This window comes from Oryzias melastigma, linkage group LG13 (genome assembly GCF_002922805.2).
Source record: "Oryzias melastigma strain HK-1 linkage group LG13, ASM292280v2, whole genome shotgun sequence".
NCBI lineage: Eukaryota > Metazoa > Chordata > Actinopteri > Beloniformes > Adrianichthyidae > Oryzias > Oryzias melastigma.
The window spans coordinates 8,069,110-8,088,068 of NC_050524.1; the positions used below are offsets into that span (position 1 = coordinate 8,069,110).

General features: G+C 37.7%; 1 protein-coding gene across 1 annotated transcript in view; it reads right to left on the reverse strand.

The window, feature by feature from the left end:
* Nucleotides 1-18,959, reverse strand: part of gbe1b (glucan (1,4-alpha-), branching enzyme 1b) — a 149,694-nt gene that overhangs the window by 65,345 nt on the left and 65,390 nt on the right. The window contains exons 11-12 of the mRNA XM_024277525.2: nucleotides 10,142-10,252; nucleotides 9,889-10,060 (exon numbers count right to left, since the gene is read on the reverse strand). Coding sequence (XP_024133293.1) covers nucleotides 9,889-10,060; nucleotides 10,142-10,252 — 283 coding nt within the window. The remainder of the gene's footprint in view (nucleotides 1-9,888; nucleotides 10,061-10,141; nucleotides 10,253-18,959) is intronic.

Consider the following 18,959-nt stretch of genomic DNA (forward strand, 5'->3'; position numbering starts at 1 on the left):
GAGGAGCTTTGAAAGCGCGATAGCAGGCTGTTTTAGTTGTTGTATTTCAGGTATAAAAATGCTAATGTCCTTCCTTTCCACTGTACGGCACTTTCCCTGCATTTCTACACTTGACAAAACTGCATATAGAAAGTATGAAATACCGGTTGGCGTTATTTGCCTGAGTGATAATGCAAATTCTGAAACAGAACCGAATAAGCCTGAGTGCTTTGGAATATTTTTTACTCTGTTTACTTTTCCTTTTAAGAGAGGCCATGAATACCACAAAACACCACATGCAAAAACAACTGCAAGCCGAGGAGGAAAAACAGCTTTTCAACAAAGTCAGAACTTAACATAAAGAAATATTTGCATTTAAAACCATGCAAATGACTAAAAAGCATGAAAGTTAAATTGGTTACTATGAACCTTTTTTAGACTGTGTGAAGAATGAGATTTAGAGCGTAACTGGATGGAGCATCACTGAGCAAAACTTAATCACAGATGCTTACTTTACATCGACAAAAAACACAATACAATTTATTCAATTTTACATGTATTTTCCTTATGTTCCCTCCACGGTGATGAAATTAACAGAAAAGTTTAAAAACACGGTTCATTATGCTTGGAAAATACAAAAGTACACTGCAACTAATATTAAAGAGGTGAAGAAAATTCTTTTTTTTTTTGCTTTTTTATGAAATACTTTATTTAAAATTGACTAAAGAGAATGATTATGTGATGATTTAATAAAACACAGTTTTTTTCATTACAATAACTAATTTGATTGTTTTTTTAGATTAATTTCTCAAACAAAATCTAAAAATATGAAAAACAAATAGCATAGATGATTTTACATTCAAAGATATAGTTAAAAAAGATACAATCAGAGGTGGCTTCAACCATATAACGTCACTGTAAAAAGTGAAACATTGAATAATTAACAAAAGCTCCATAACGTATTACATGTAAGGATATTAGTTTGTATCAAATTTAAATTTTAGCTCAAGTAAACCATGAACTCAAAATTCTTATTTGATGAAAACTGATCATTCTAAAAGTAACAAATTACAGAACTTCTTTTAATTAATTCAATGTTCTATGTTTTTCAGTGTATGCTATGTAAAAGTTGGTCATTGTGGATAAAAATTTTACAATACACCCGTAATCAAGTTGTCCTACATCCTAGTACTTTTACCAGAAAAGCTTCTTTAGTGAGAATCAGCACTCCTACTCAGCTCTATACTCAGTTTTTGACTATTTACTATAATATTTGTAAAATTTGTATCATTTGTTGCACTAATCAGTAAAAGCCATATATTTTTTGGTCTAAAGATTCGTTTTACTTTAGTAAATGATTGGGTGACTGCTTTTTCATCTACCACAGGAATAGTTTATTATGACGGAAGATTAGGGCCACCATAAAAAAAAAAAACATTTAATAAATATAAAAATAAAGCAATACAATAATGAGAAAAACGTTTTAGAAGAACAAAGTCATACATTTATGATAAAAAAGTTGTAGTTTTACAAGAATAAACTCAAAATTACAAGAAAAAAGCCATGTCTTTTTGAAAATGTAGTTACTGCTTGAAGCCTTTAATTATTTGTGCCAACTAAATCCATTGTTACAGCCTTAGTTTTTTTTCTTTTAATAATAGAAATCCATGTGCCATAATGCATTTGAACCTTTGCCGATGCCATAAAAAATCCACTCCTTGTGACTCATGAATCTTCTTCTGTAGAGATCCAGTTTCCTGCTCATTTTTTTCAGTGTCTTTATACTTATGCTATTATACTTATACGTAAAAACACAATGTTGACTCACTAAAAGACATGTATTTCCTTATTTTTGGGGAAAAAAAAGCAAAAGTAATCACATGCAATGCAATCTACGTCTCTCATACTAAAATACTATAGTTCCTTTTTTTGTTGTGTCTATTTTTCTTAGTAAAGCGACTTTTACCTCAAATGAATGACTTAAATCTTATAAATTCTCAAATTATAAATTATGAAACTATAACTTCATGATAGTAAAATACTGACTCTTTTACTCAATTTTCTGAGTTTATTCTTGTAAATTTTTGACTTTTTGCATATAATTACAACTTTATTCTTGTAACTTTTTCTCATAATTTCACAATTTTATTATTAAAAAAATCAAGATGTCATAATTTTATATTCTATTCTCTGTAATTATAATTTTTTTGTGCAAATATCAGCATTTCATATTGTGCTTATAAAGAGTTTCGGTCACCGCTTCAACTTTGAAATGTAAAGATTTGAATCTTTGACTTGAAGTTGAAAAATAAGTGAGCATCTTAGCAATACGAACACTGTTAGATTAATAAAACATTGCAGCCTTTAAGCTATCAATCCTTTGCAATGCAGACTTAACAATAAAGTCCTATGTGAATACAAAGAGAAACACAACTTTTGTTTAACTAGGAAAGTTGTTATATGTTACATACACACGCCTGTCTGCGCCTGAAGATGTGATAATTGCATGCGGTGCTACACTCATGGGAAGTCTGAATTAAACTTTGATTTTTATCTGCTTTTTACTCCTCAGAAGTGTGAGAGCGTTAAGGCCAGCATCTCTTCTAACTTTGCGAAAGATGTCCAGCGTTTCATCTTTAAAACACCCATCCGTTCATTTCCTAGACTCGCTTTATCCCGTTCAGGGCCCAAGTCCTCATTTATAATGGAAGCCAATAGTTTAAACCAAGGCTTCCTCAACTCTTCCTTTTTAGTCTTTGAAAAGCTGAGGTGTAAGTTTTTTTTTTACCCTCTGAAGTTAAGAGTTAATTTGGAATTTAGTCATTCTGAAGACTTTCCTTTGGTCAGCACACGTACGTTTCACTTGTTTTGCTACTGATTCACAATGACTGGAATAAAGAAACACTCGTGTTACTTACACACCAGGCATGTGTGGCACATTCTAAAACGTGCTGAACCAGGGTTTTTGATCACTCTTTTAGCATATGGTGTTTACATAGGTCTGTTGTTACCTGATCCTACCGCATGTACTCACAGTTGTAAGAGACTCTGTGCAAAATGCCAAATCTCGTGATCTTGCTCCAAACTTTACCTTTCACAGCTCTATTCCCATTTATACAAGACTTGGTATAATATAATTCTGGCCGAGCATAAACCAAAATTATTAATTTCTTCTTCAGGATCAATTTTCAAATAGTTGGTACTTCCATGATTTGAAGAGGTCGCTAGCTCTACTACCAAAGCCGAGTCCTTGATTGGTCCAAGTTCAACTGGTTTAACTTTTGACGAACATTTAATGGCGTCGCGTTTTGTATGTTGAGCCTGAAATCAGACTAAGAAACCTGAATAGCAATGTGTGAACACCAGAGCTTTTTTTTTAAAACATGGAAGCCCAAAAAGCCAGGAATGCATTTTTACTTATACTTCTGTAAATCATGCAGACACAGCGGCCCTCGAGGCCTGGATTGCCCATCCCTGATATATATGGTAATATATTGCCTTTGTAACACTAAATAACACATTTTTTAAGGAAATATGAGTTACTTTCATGAGCTCTTTTCCCACTTGGAAGCAAGATGCCTCGATCTCTGAGGCTCCGCCTTTCACTCTTTGTGAGTGCCATCCATTCTATGACATCAACCTAGAGCTGGCCCCAGCAGTGCGTCTGTGCTTTGCCCACGGAAAAAAAAAAAAAAAGAAAAACAGCCTCCAAACGTTTGCAAAGATTTATGTGTATATTGCGCATATAAAATGAAAGCGTTCTGCAGATCACACGTAGCTCCACGGAGAAACTGGGTGATAGCCTGTGAATACACTTCCTGGAAGGGGCTGTTCCCCACTTTGTGACCTCACAATGTGAGGACCCACCCATTTTTGTGGATTGGAAGGGGCTGTTACTCAGAGTGCAGGGTTATAGAAGATTGCTCAGAGATGTGTGAATGGATCAAAAATATAAAACATTTTTTTGAAGAATTGACATTATAATATACTTAAAAGCTCAAAAATGTTGATTTTGCATCTTATAGGCCCTTTAAATGTTCTTCATATATGTCCTCCATCAGAAGAACAATGCTACAAGAACATGTAAAAACACCAAAAAGACAATTTTCATTGGAGTGGGTCATTAATCACAACTCCATCTGGTTTATAACCACCTCTGGAAACCTACTCAAAGAGCTTCTTTGGAGTTTCAAGCAGCAGCTGGTATTAGGGTGCTCCTTCAACAGAATAAATCTTTGTCAGTCCTTCAACCCCCAAAGGTACACTGTAAACTAACTTTCTTTAATAGAGATGTCTATTTTTTACCCTTGGAGAGAAAAGTAAAACAATTTCGACATCAAAAGTTTTTGTCCCAGGATTCCTCCTTCTGGAAAGCGAGTGTGTGAAAACTTTACAAAGCACGACATGACACTATGCTGACACCACATTGGAAATAAAAAAATAAAAAGGAATGCAGGCCACATTGTGTTTTTTTTTTTTTTTTTTCCCAGAAAGCTATACGATACTCAACGCACAACTCACCTCACACAAGACTTGAGTAGCGATCTTGTCTATTATGGTGTCAGCCGCTTAGAATAATAATCTGAACCTGTCAGTTAAAAGTACAAGCACTTGTAATTTGCTTTGCATGATTACACCTTTTTATTATGTCGCTGCCATTTCAGAGCTGCCAGTCAGAGCTTTGTCACTTCCACTGCAAGGAAAAAAAATAAAATCCTGGAAGTTTCTTTAATACAAAGAAGGGAAAATGCAAGCTACACTACTCAGAAGTGAATTTCACTAAAATACTCCATGCAAATACTATTAAACTCCAATGAAAACAGGACTGGGATGAAATGTATCTTAACTTTGTCAAAGATGTTAAATTTACAGAAAACAGTTATTGTTGCAACACCTTTTTTTATTTTGAAAACAGATTAAATTTAGTTCTAATACCATGTTCACACCAGGCTTGGAAATCTGCATTCATGCAACCACTTCCAATCAAAAGTTAACATGTGCTTTGGGTTTCTGTGTTCAAAACTTTCATGTTCGTGCGTCGCGTTTTTAAGTCAGTTTTCAGGCCATATGTACAAAACGGACGTCCCTTGAACACCCATCAAAAGCTAGAACAGTTGAACTTTGGCCAATCAGGGACCCTGATTTGGTGCATGGGTAACATCCTTCCAGCTCAAGGTTGACGCCATGAAATGAGCAGCACCCACAAGGAGCGAAAGGTGAAGCTTCAGAGACTGAGTTGTCTTACGGTTAGGTAAAAAACTTGTGAAAATAACTCATATTTAATGAGAAATGTGTTCTTTAGTGGTCTTATGGTAATATCTTCTTCACCTTTCGGCTTATCCCATTTTGGGGTCACCACAGCAAAACAGCACCCACTGTTTCGCATCAGTGATTGGCTGAGTTTTTATGCCGGATGCCCTTCCTGACACAACCCTGTACTTTAGGGGCACAGGGACCCAGTTAGGCAGCAGGGTCAAGGGTCGTGCCTAAGGACCCAATCTGGATGGAGATCAGTGGACACCCCGGGCTCCTGCGTGCAAACCCTATACTTAACCCACGGAGACATCCAACTACTCGTGTTCTTATGGTAATATATTTTTATATATCTGAAGGTAGTTTACTCTGAAAAGTATAGCAATAGTATGACATGGGCCTTTAGATCAGAGGTTATGGGAAAATATTTTGCAAAATCAATTATTTAAATGCATAAAAACGACAAAAAAGTCTACATGGAATCCAAAATGTTAGAGAAAACAAGCCAACTACATCCTAATAAGGTGTAGCAGATGGTGTGTCCGTAATATTCTAACATATTTTTCCAATTTATTACCAAGTTTATCTGGACTTGAAATAGAATAGGAATTTGTTTTCACATGTGAACATTTCTGACTGAAACAGTTACAAATATTGTTGATGATCATAAGTTTTTGCCATGTGTTGAAGGAGACTAAAACTGTATGCTTAAGCGCTCTACAAATGTTTTGGTGCAAAACCTCAAAGGACCAAACAAAAAAATCTTGATTGACACAAAAAAAGTGATTGTTAAACCCATTGCAAAGTATTTTTTTTTGCACCGTTTTCTACCAATACTGAAAGAAAATTAGCCAAAAGGGAGACAAAGTGCAGCAGAGTGTGCCTTTGAGCTACGCTTTTGCCTGACAATCAGATATAATTACTGTTACCTGTCCTTCAGCTGCCTACATGGGGTCACTCTCTGACATTCTAATCATTATAAGCTGCCCCGTTATGATTGTCCGTGGACAAAATCTGATTTGATTGTGCTTCTTTCACCTCACATTTCAGTTCACTCAGAAACTCCCAGAGTGGATCGTTCGCTTTTCTTAAGTAACACTTCAAATCCTGGCTGAGCGGGGAGTGATACACCCAAAAAAAAAAAAGAAAAATCTGGCAGATAGAAATATGGACTGAGAGTTTGACCTGAGAACAACTTTGCAGGTGATGAAATAAGTCAGTGAATCTCTAATGCAAGCTGTATTTACACTAAGCCAGAACGAAGTACACTGAAGGAAATGCAATCTTTACCGCCAAGGTCAACTTCAAACCAACACCATTAATTATCTTTTTATTATCTCCACCAGCAGGACTTGATAAAGTCGTGCCCTAGTTTGGATGATGAGTTGCGCATGAGGAGCATTTCAACGGTACTTGGGAAGAAGATCCATTTGAGGTAGAAAAGCAATCCATCTGGTTTTTGTCCTGAGTGTCGGCGCCAATTCTGGAAAGTGAAGTCGACTCATCTTCAAAAGCTTCTTTTATCGCCTTTCAGCATTACTTATTATATGGAGAAATATTCCCCAAAAACGGAATAATAAACATAACTCTTAAGTGGTGCTTAAGAAATGTCCCCGTGATGGGAAAGAGAGAAGATGAGGTTATGGCAGATATCTGCAATACTTCTATTAAATATTCATTCTAAAGTTTACCATGTAAAACTGGAGTGTTTTTCTGTTCAGTAAATATGATGGTTGAACATGCTATAGAGGGATATGTTAAAGACTAAATACACCATAATAGACTCAGTATAGTCCTAACTTTAGCATTGAGAAGAAAATTTAGAGAAAAAGAAATGTTTTAAAACCCTGATAATTTGATAATTTAGTTTTCAAATAGCTCTTACATTTTCTTCCAGCTTTTATTTGTAAAACATATTTTTAAAAAATGGCTTTAATCATTGGGTTTGAAAATCATTGTGTAAACATTTCCATCTGGTTAAAGGGAGTCCCCAGTTTCTTTTCTGAGTCTCACATCTCTTCCTCCTCAAAGTAGATTTATCTTAGAATCCTAATAAACTCTCCTAAGTCTGTTAACGGCAGTCTAGCATCGGCATTAAAACAAGGGAGCTGAACCAAAATCCTGGAGCCAACTTTTGCAATTACCAACTTTGACTGACTCAAAGTCATTTTACTTTTCAAATGTCAAAACAAAGCAAGGCATATCTTTACATTTAGAACTACTTCTCTAAAATAAAATGTGATCCAATAACTGCCAGCTGTGTTTGACTGGAATGACCTGGACAAACACTCTGCATCCACTGGCTGTCTTTACATTGTAACTGATTTTAGTATTATTTTATTGTTTCACGTTTTTTTTATTTCTCTACATGGTGGCTTTTTCCCTCTGAACTGCTATATCATAATATTCATTCACCTTTTTGGGTCACTTGCTACAAAGTTTAGTTTTATAGTAGCAACTCCAAAATTCTGGAACAATCTGCCATTTTATGCCACTAATCCAGTCAATTTCATGTTTTTTTCCTAAATTAATTTCCTTTTTTTAAGTGCAAAGATGCTTTACTTGTATGCAATACATGTATATATTCTGACTTTACACAAAAATATATTGCTGTTCCTTACATTTTTCCTCTTTATTGTCTCTATATATACAATTGTAGAAGAAAATATGTGAACCCTTTGGAATTACTTGGTTATGCATAAACTGGACACACGATTGTGTTAAAAAAAAGACAAAGCAGGCAATGTTTTTCTCCATCGTTGTGATTTAGATTAACATAAAAAAAAACACATTGTGTGTCCATTTTGTACAAAAATTGAGGTCCTCCCATATAGTTCAAATACTTTCTTTCCAACTGTTCACATTTTTAAACTTATATGTTTAGAGAGCACCAAATATTTGTATTATCACAAGCTCTTTGTCAAACAATGACAATAAAAGTATCCTTGTTTTTTTTTTTTTTTTGCTTAAAATTTCTTTCTATGAGTACTTTATTTTATTGGTATTTACTAAATTTATTTTAAAGCACTTTGTTACTACTCCACTGTTCTTTACTCCTAGATAACAATTTTTATCATCTTTGATACATTTCTGAGACCCCAATCTCATTTGCATGAACCAAACTTTCCCTAAAAGCTCATTTTATATAGCAGAGCTGTTAAACTGGATGTTTTAGACACGTAATGCATTTTTTTGGTAATGGCACCAAATTTGGCGTGGATGTACCTCAGGATCTACTCTTTTAGAAAAGCACGTTAGCTATTTGTCAGGTAAAATTCACCTAGACACTGAAGAGAAACACAGTAATGGACCACGCCAACAAGCAAGATTTCTTGTGCACAAGGGAGAAACAAGTATGAAGGGAAGATGCCACCATCCTTTTTTCTCAGAGGACTGCTTCTACTTTGCTCCTTTTATTGAGAAGACACAGGGGACGTTACAACATTCAAACAGAGACACAGAGTTGAAAAGTTCATTAGGGGTGTCATATAATGAGCCTTTTGGGAATGTTTTCAGTTCAAACTACATCCTTTCTTATCTGCTAAGAACAGTGTCGAATCCCCCCACCACCCCAATCCTGGTTAGGAGTAGGAACCAGGCAATAAAACACAGAACTGTTTCAAAAAAGTGAAAAAAAGTCATCTGTAAACAATAACTAGAGTTAACATTTTTAAACACATTTAAACAATGATAAAAACTATTTATTTTACACCATGAGGAAAATCCAAAATGGTGTCCATTTATGAGGATGACAAGAATACACTTAACTGTTACAAAAGTATTCCATGTCTTTTTACCCCTTCAAGCACAAACTGTAGTCTTTCAACTTTAGGGGTACCTACAGAATACTTTTTTATGTATCCAGCATACATATTATATATATCATTTTGAAATCTGGGATTTTCTTGTGGCTGCCGTGCTTTTCTTAAAGGAGGTAACCCTAACGTACATTCATGCCAAATTAAGTGCTTGTACCACGAAATGCATGACTATTGCAAAAGCCATTTCCACGTATGATTTGGTCAGTGTAATTCTGCCCTGTTGTGGATTGTAATTCCACTAGCGGCTTTTCAAAACGGCTGCTTCCATGAAATCTGAAAAGCATTTTTCAGAATTTTCAAAAGGTTATGGAGAAAATAAAACATTTATTGATATTCATTATTTAAACAACTACTTGCTGTATTGAAAGAATCCAAATTTTGTAGATAAGTGATTTGATATAATACAGTTACACCATTTTTTTAAAATGTATGTTTCAAACTTGAGACAGTGGGCAAATACAGTTAGTTTTTCCTGGAAACTTCTGTCTACATGTTTGTATTATTGTTCTAAGCAAAAAAAATACCAAATTAACCCCAAATACCACAATCAATACTTGCTGTGTCTCACAAGAAAAAGGTCAGTGCAACAGTTTTTGTGGATTTTATCAAAGATTTAAAAACATCTTCATTCCAAAAATATTAGTTCCATCGGTTCTTTGTTGTACTTAACAGGGTTAAAGATCTCAAAAATGAAGTTGGACTGAATTGTGAAATCATCAATAAAATATGACCAACTTTGCCACAAAAGTCAATGTGAATGCGAGACAGAACAGAAATTTTGGTGATCCAATGTTTCACTTTTTTCCTGAGTAAACCGCTAACAATCACAACTCACCGATAAAGTTGAGGTAGCCTTCTCCCCCGAGACCATGAGTGAGCAGGCGGATCATCTTGTGCAGCTGGATCCCGCGGTCGATGATGGGGGACATGGGAATCAAGGTGCTCATGTTGGTGTACATTTCCTTGTCCATCAACCAGAAGGCCAGAGTTTTGTCACCGACCAGAGCCTGAGAAGGTTCAAGTTTCATAATCGAGAAATCTCAGACGCTCTGCTGCTGTGAAGAGAGAGATAACGTAGAAACTCATACCTGATCGTGGCTTTCTGCATAGGCAATGCACTTCTCTCCATATCGCCTGTTGGTCAGAGTGAAGACAATATTGCCCATGTTCCAGTCTTCATCCTTAAACTCCTTCAGGATCTACGCAGCGACAGAGGGGTTATTGGAAAAGGGCATGATAGATGTTTGGCAGAGAGATCCATTCAGGCTCTTGACTGATGCTTTCAGCTCAGTATCTCCGTTCTGGTGGTTTTTCCACCCTTTCTAAGCCTTCTTCTGGGTTACACTTCCAAGATCAATCTCGGTTTTGACATGTCTATATCCGCTGTGTGAGTTATGTCTACCTTTGAATGGTGGTAATGGAGTTTTTAATAACAGCACTACAGCCCATGGGTAGTAAGGCATCAACTCCCCCCAACCTGAGATGGGCAAGGTCAGAACCTCTCATCCAAACAGAGGGATTCAACAATAAATACAACCGTGGAATCAATGCCACTGCGCTGCCCTACCTACATGCACACCTTCTGCCAATGAAGTCATTTCCAGAGGTCAGATGGAGACAGGAGGTCACCTAAGCACAGATTTGAAGCACACCGTCCGCAGAGCTGCAATAAAGCCCCTGTCGTTAAGAGGAACTTAAGCAGCTAAAAAAAAAAAAAAAACAATCACAAAGCTGCAGTTGGTGAGAGATAATTTTATAAACAGAAATGAGAACAAACAAACTGTTTATGTCCTCCAAGAATCCTTGGTAATAGACATGCAGCGAGTCTGACTGGAGGGAGAGTTGGGAAAGCTATTTCAGTGACATGCTGAAGCCTGCTCAGTGGAATTGGCACTGACAGCTGACTGACATGTCAGGAAACCTTTATATTACTCCAAAGAGCCATAATCCTCTGAGTAAAGAGAGTAAATTGTGCCGATCAATATGTCTGAGATGAACTGGCTGGTCCACCTAAATAGAGGCTATCCAACTCCATACATCACCATCTTTTTACACTCAATCTTCCTCGACCCTCTTTGCCTTGTGTGGCTACAGTCGCCACCAAAACCACCTCCGCGGGAGGGCTCGTCATCTACATGAACGAGATCTTCGCGTTGGAGATGAAAGCCGTCTGATCCGAAGCACTTTAGCCATTAATCCATCAGGGGTTGTGTTTAAGAGGCTCAGGCTTATCAAGAGTTGATCAATTCTGGATTTGAATCCAGCTGCCAAGTCACTTTAAGTTTTAAATGGAACATATGATGAAGAAAAAAGATGTTAGGTATTTGTTTAGACCAAAAAGTAAAAACAAAAATGTCAAAATATTATACTTTAACATAATATTCATACTTTTAATATACAGATACTACTTTACATAAGGTTTTTTTCTTAATAATAGCTTTATAATGGAATTAAAACTATATATTTTGCTGTTAATAATTAATTGCGCAAAAAAGTCAACAACTACAGTGAACAGTTTTTAGAACTTAAGGAGATGCCTCCAGGATTCTTCTGGATGATATAATGGAATTAAAGACCCTCGCACATTGAAATGGGTAAAAAAGTCTCTTCCAAAAGCAGCGGCTTCATAGGACTTCATAAAACATGCTTTGGACGAATGCCTTTTATATGTGGCTGCAGGACACAAAAGAACGGGAAAGCACCCCACATGCAAAACTATGCCCAAGCTGAAGGGTAATGCCTTTTTGATGCAAACTGCATGCACACTCTCTCCTAACAATGAGGGCAACAATGTGATGTGGAGTCCTGATGGAAACCATTGTGCATCGTGAAGTGACCCATCACAGTGGAGTTTAGAGTTAGAGAAAAAAAAAACTCTGATTGGAAAACATTGCAGATCTTACTGTTCATAAGCATTGCACATTTATGTCCAAACTGATGCAAACTTTGGTTTTCCAGAATAAATTAGAGGCAGAAAAATCATTATATTTTTTCAAACTTCATAGTTTGAAAATTGTTACATTTTAATAAATGTGTCTGCAAATTATAAAACTAATAAAAGACATAATACACATGACCGCCTCCACAAAAACAAGCATATCAGGAATCAGAAAGAGGGCTGGATCTGGCCTGACAGTCATCCAAACCTATTTAAACAAACATGAAAAAACCAACAAACTCTGGGGGAAAAAGAGAGTTAAATAAGCTGTAGAACTGAGCATTTTCTTTTAACATTTATGTCAAAACATCCTAATTTATGTATTCATTTTGTTTAAAACTTTTGTTGCAGCTCAAATGTCAGTCAGCAAAAAAATCTACAGAAAGAATTTTGCCTTTTTCCTAAATGTAACTTCACTGACACGTTTGGACTAAAGTTACATATAGAGGTGATAAATAAGACTAAACGTGAAGCGTTTACCTACATATTTTTATCTTAGATAGGGAATTTTTTTGTAATTACAGAAATTAACTTTTTAGTACTAAAATTACACATAAAAACTGGTTTACAGAAAAAGGTAACAGAACAGGACAGTCGGAGACTGATTGCACTCTCAGTCCAGATTTGAAAAATACAGGGGTGGTGTGGTTTGGATATGTGATTGACAGTGAGGTTAGCTTGAGGTAACGTAGTGCGTCTTCTATATTGAGGTTTTAGGATTTTTTTTTTTCTTCTCCGCCCTCTCCAGAGTCAGGCACCCATGGTCCAGACCAAAGGGGACCCATGTTTGAGAGTGGTAAAATGACGCTAGCATCATAAGCTAATAAAGGCTAACGTATTAAGCAAACAATCCCATCATTGCAAATATCATCACCAGGACGGAGTTTGCTGGCTTCAATGCCAATTGCACTAAACCACTGTTGCCCAACTTTGAAGTCTACTAGAAAGTTGTGTAAGCCAGTAAATCTTTTACAATCATAGGCAAAACACCTACGAGCCATGCTAAAGCTAACATGATAACAACCAACCATTACAGAATCACAGATGGGCGGGGCTTTCTACTGGAGCTGGAGAGCATAATGACGTGAAACAGTTGACTGTATAAGTAGGAACTGGACTGAACAGCCCCTCCCCTCTCGTGTTCCAAATAGGAAGTACACGCGGGTTGCAAGAAGACCAAAGTACCAAAGATTGAGAAATAGTAATTTCTCAGTCATTTTATGTCAGAATAACATTTCTTGCTCTGATGCTTCCTTCTAAGACCATTCCTTCTAATCCTATTTTTGCTTTTTTAAGAATTTTTTTTTTTTGTTGCGAGTTATAAACTGACCAATCAGATTCCTTGACAGATTTCCCTGAGCCACTTTAGTGGGAGGGGTGTGGCCTTCGAACAAGCCTGAAAAGCTGACTGTTGAATGGCAAAAACAGTTCTTTGAAAATTGTGACTCAGCGTGACTCGGACTAATCGCTGTCGAGGGGGTGGACGTATCAGGAAGTGATGGCGAAAGCTCTGGCCCGATTCCGTGAGGGCCGATGGTAATGCATTTCCTATGGGGGACCGCAACGCATGATATCCAGTTCGTACTAATATAGCCAATGTGTGAAGCTTCTGAAATGTCGTGGGACTTCCACCAGATGACCAATAACAAAATTCAACTGTACTAACTCGTTTCAACCGGTAGGGGGCAGCACACAGGCGGTCTCTGAGTCTAATGTCATGAACAAAACAAGTTTATGTTAAATTGGCAAAAATGTGGTAAGAATCAGACACCACTTTTAAAGCTTCATGTATACAGTAAAAAAAAAAAAAAGAAAAAAGCTGGTTTAGTTTTTGGGTACCTTCTAAATTTTGTTTAAATTTGCTGGATTGGATGTATAAACATTGCTTTATAAGGCAAGAATCCTGTTAACATGCACAACATTTTTTTTAACTGTCACATTATGAGTGATCTAAAAATTAAAACAAAAATGATAAAATTCACATCTCCTGGAAATATTTTCAGGTAATTCACAAAAACACAGAAAACTCTCCAAGGATAAATAAAGAAAATGAGATGTTTTGAACTGATCGCACCATTAAAATCTTATAATAAACTCAATATACAAATGAAACTAGCTATAAAAAGATTTAACAATTATAGTATTCACCTATTCAAACATGAACGCAAGAGCAGTTAGAAATAATAAACCCTCTCCAAACTTTTTTTTAATTTACCACCAGTCCCATTATCAAACTAAACAAGTGAAACTGCGAGAATGCCCCCGAGATCATCCTGACCGTCTCCACACTCACGCACAATCAGCACAGCAACATTTTACACTTCCTTATGAATCATTACAATTCAATTCAACCGCAGAAGTGGTCTGGGAGCAATTAATCTAGGAGTGGGACTGTCGGAGCAGAGAAAGGAGTGAATGGGTTGACGACTTCTCCACCACCGGCTCACCCGCATTAGCCCCGGCCAGCCGAGCTTCCTGGCACCGCTGACACTCCACTTCATCAATGATAATGAGCAGTGCACAAATCTTACTTTACAAGGCTGCTGTCAGGAGCCAACCAGAGTGGCCAGATTAATTAGACAGAGCCAGAAATAAAATAAAATAAAATAAAAAAAATCTTGCAAGTGCAGGATGAGGTCATTTGGCTGCCGCTGACATGCTGTGACTGATTCGAGAGCCTCTCTGCTACCATCACACGCTGCTCGCGAGGGCTTAATGGCAGGGATGAGTTTAGTTTAAAGCTCTTGTTTTACATTTTGCGGCTGACCCGACAACCCTGCCTCTCCAGTCTTTGCAAGCACGTCCACTTGAGTTTTTGGTTGCTATAGGGACGTCCTATTGTCGCACAGACAGAGGGGTCCTCCCGGCAAAAAAAAAATAAAAAAATCAAAAGCGCAGACTGTTCAATCCCACGGATCAGGATCCTCATGTCGTTACATTTTCACAGTTTAATGAACTTTCGGCAGTGGGCTTCACTTCGCTGAAAGGCACTCTTCAGGTCACCTCACAGCTTTTCTGCAAAAAGCCTCACGGAAAAATACGGTGCTGTCAGTTAACACCACGCAGAGGTGGCCTCAAAGCGCAATTAGGCTGAGGGAAACTGTGATGTTGTTGCTGGCGAAGCAGGCAAGCGGGCCGTGACACAGGCAGAGCGGGTCAAAGAGTGGGCATTCTTTAAAAGGCTGGCGATGAGGCTTCTGCCTTGTTTCTGTGAATAAGCCCAGCAGGAATTTATTAATATGAAGAACCACTGTGATGATATTTGTGTTTTCAACATGTTCCTGTGAAATTTGTCTAATGACTGTAGACATATATAAAAGACAATTGAGCTTAAAATTACATTTCTGAGTATTTTTTCTTTTATAGATGCAAAAAGTCTGTTGGAAAAAGCTTGTAAGTGTGACACAAAAACTACTACAACCTACAAGCTCCCTGCTCTATTGTGATAAGTCTACTTGAAAAAAGCAACACTAGCTGTGTTCATATGGACACAAGTAATCGGAATAAAAGCCTGATCAGAACAAAAATGCAACATATAAACATGCCAATCAGAATACTCTGACCCGATCAGACTCATTGTGATCAAAATTTCCTTCTGATAGAGGTGGGTTTGCTGATTGTTGATCCGATTGTGGTGCATGTAAACAATTTATTCTGATTGTAGAAAATTATGTGCAAACCGTCACATTAAATAATTATTAATAATAATTAAAGCACGCTCAGAAGATCATCTCGCTCAAAGCTGCAGAATTGCTCGTCTTTTACGTCAGTTTCCGGTATTTTAGATACTTCTGCGCATGTAAAAATGATTTATTCTAATCAAACATCAAGTGTATGTAAATGTGTTTATAATCGGATAGTTTTTCCGGCCCATGTACACAATTTTTTAATTACTTTCTTAATTCTACTCTGATCTTTGATCAAATAAAAGACCATATGTACACGCAGCTACTGATTGCTGCACTAATAATGTTAGGAAGGCGTTGAGAAAGGCTGTAAACTAGAGGGAGAGCACGTAAACAGATGGATGATGGGAAGGGGGCGGGCTTACTCTGCACAAACAGTCCCGCCCACAACTCGGAAGCAAATTTCTAAGGAAGCCCTGCTGCTCTACAGAAACTATGTCCTAGAAAGTGACTTTTTTTTTTAAATTTTGCCTAAAAATGACACTGGAAATGCTTTTAAAATAGCTCAAAAGATCATTGGAGTGTTTCTGCTGTGATGGACAGAACAAGAAATTGATTTTCTGTTCCCTTCCCTAAAAAAAAACAAAACAAAAAAAAAAACAAAGAAGAATAAATAGAACACTCAGAAGACTGATATTCTCATTCAATTAAAACAAACAGCGGAAAACCAACAAAAAATGGAGACAAATGACTCCGAGTTCCTTCAAGTTGACCGGCTGAGAGAAGCGGAGGGATGGAGCGGCGAGCACGGAGGCCCTCATCCTCCTCTAATCGCCTCAATTACATCTCAATCTATTGTAGCTGGAGGGAAAGGGTGCTTGTTAAATTAGAGGGCTTTTGTAACATTATCCATTAGGAGTGACAGCATTTTATGGTCATAATCAGATCGAATCATCCAAACTTGTGCCGCGCGCCTTATCTGGTCTTCTCATTAGGATATCTTAATTTTTCACAGTCTGTTGGTCCTAACAGCCTTCTGCAGCCAGTAAATGAGTCATATCAATCAGTCATGCCGAGGACGAAACCCAGCGTGAGGCCCCAGCAGCCAAGGAACAGAGAGATTCATTCGTGCACACATGTGAATCTATAAATAAGCTCCCAGCTCTGCTGCTCTGAGCCTTTGTCTCTCCTTCCTTCACTTTCTTCCTGTCCGTCTGTCTCGGCTTCTCCCCATGAATGCCCGCCCCCCTCGATCTGTCTCTCCTTTTCCGCAACACACACCTCACTGGAGGCTCCACTTCAGTCCATTCAAATCCCTCCCTAATTGACACTGTGAGAAGAGGCAAGGCTAGCCCTGAGTGCACTTCACTGACAATACCAGAGCATGTTCATATGAATGCTTCCCTGCATACAGGAATCTCACTGCTCACTTTCTCTCCCGCAAGTCTCCTCGGGGAGGCAACACATTTAATTAAAAACCAGAGGAAGAATCTAAACAAATACTGCATGACAAGCTTAGTCTTTTTGGGGAGTAAAAAAACGGGGACACCTACTGCAAAAAGCTCCTGTAATATTACATGTGATTATCTATATATACACCAACCGGCCACTGCATTGGGTACACCTTGGTTGGACTCCATTTTTGCCCTCAATACTGCCTTAATCCTTGGTGGGATAGATTCAACAAGGTACTGGAAACATTCCTCAGAGAGTTTGGTCCATATTGACATGATAGCATCCCGCAGGGATGATGCCAATCTCCCATTCCACCACATCCCAAAGGTGATCTATTGGGTTGAGATCTGGTGACTGTAGAGTCTATAGAACTCATTATCATGTTCAAGAAACCAGTCTGAGATGATTCCAGCTTAATGACATGGTACCTCATGCGGTTGAAAGTAGCATCAGAAGACGGTACAATTCAATTCAATTCAATTCAATTTTATTTATATAGCCCAATATCACAAATTCAATTTGCCTCATTGGGCTTCATGCCTGTAGTTTACACTGTGGTCATTAACGGATAGACATGGTCAGCAATGATACTCAGGTAGGCTGTGGCACTGTAATGATGCTTAATTGGTACTAAAGGGCCCAAAGTGTGCCAAGAAAATATCCTCCACACCATCACACTACCAGCCAGAACCCTTGATACAAGGCAGGATGGATCCATCCTTTGATAATGTTGACGCCAAATTCTGACCCTAACCTCCAAATGGAAGTGTAGCTTCAGTTTCCCGTTCTTAGCTGGCAGGAATGGTACCCTATGCAATTTTCTGCTGCTGTAGTCCATCTGCCTCAAGGTTGGACGTGTTGTGCGTTCAGAGATGCTCTTCTGCAGACCTCAGTTGTAACCAGTGGATATTTGATTTATTGTTGCCCTTCTATCAACTGGAACCAGTCTGGACATTCTCCTCTGACCTCTGACATCAACAGGGATATTTTCTCTTTATCTGACCATTCTCTGTAAACCCTAGAGATGGTTGTGGGTAAAAATCCCAGTAATTTCGGAAATACGCAAACCACCAACAACCTACGTTCAAAGTCAATTAATTCATCTTTCTTTCCCATTCTGACGCTCAGTTGAACTGCAGTAGATCATCTTGACCATGGCTATGTTCCAATTACCACCCTAACCCCAACTACCTAAAAACTATCTAGTGCCCTGGATTTTAAAAGCAATTCGGACACCATGCTCACTACTATTCTTTTCTAAATATGATCTCACCAATTTCACAAAGTGAATATCTAATCAATATAAACATTTATCTATTTATCACCACACTGTGTTATAATGATTAAAAAGTGAATAGTTTGTTAAAAAATACAGTTAAACACATTTTTTTTCACAAAAATGGCCGACTGCAATGCATTGTGGTCTATATTCGCTAATGTAGTGAGCATTGATGCACACTGTTTTTTTTGCTCTCGATTTTGGAATTGTACATTCGCACAGCACTACAAAAACTATATAGAGGATTATATAGTAATTCAGACATAGCCATCGTCTACATGCCTAAATGCCTTAAGCTGCTGCCCTGTGATTGGCTGATTAGAAATTTGCTCTAACGAGCAGCTGGACAGGTGTGTCTAATAAAGTGGCCAGTGAGTGTATCTATATTTTATCTACAGGTACAGTGCTGCTGGCTGTAAAGATAAAATCAGTACTGGAGTGGAGGGTCAGATCCAGGACACTTTCTCTCTCTTTCACCTTCTTTTCTCCTCCCTCCAGCCCTGGGACTGAGCGAAACAAGTGCTGTGAGAGACAGACTTGATTAACGATGTACTGACTTCTCCCTTCAAGAAACCCAAGAAACTGTGGTGCGCGCATGCTGTGCCGAG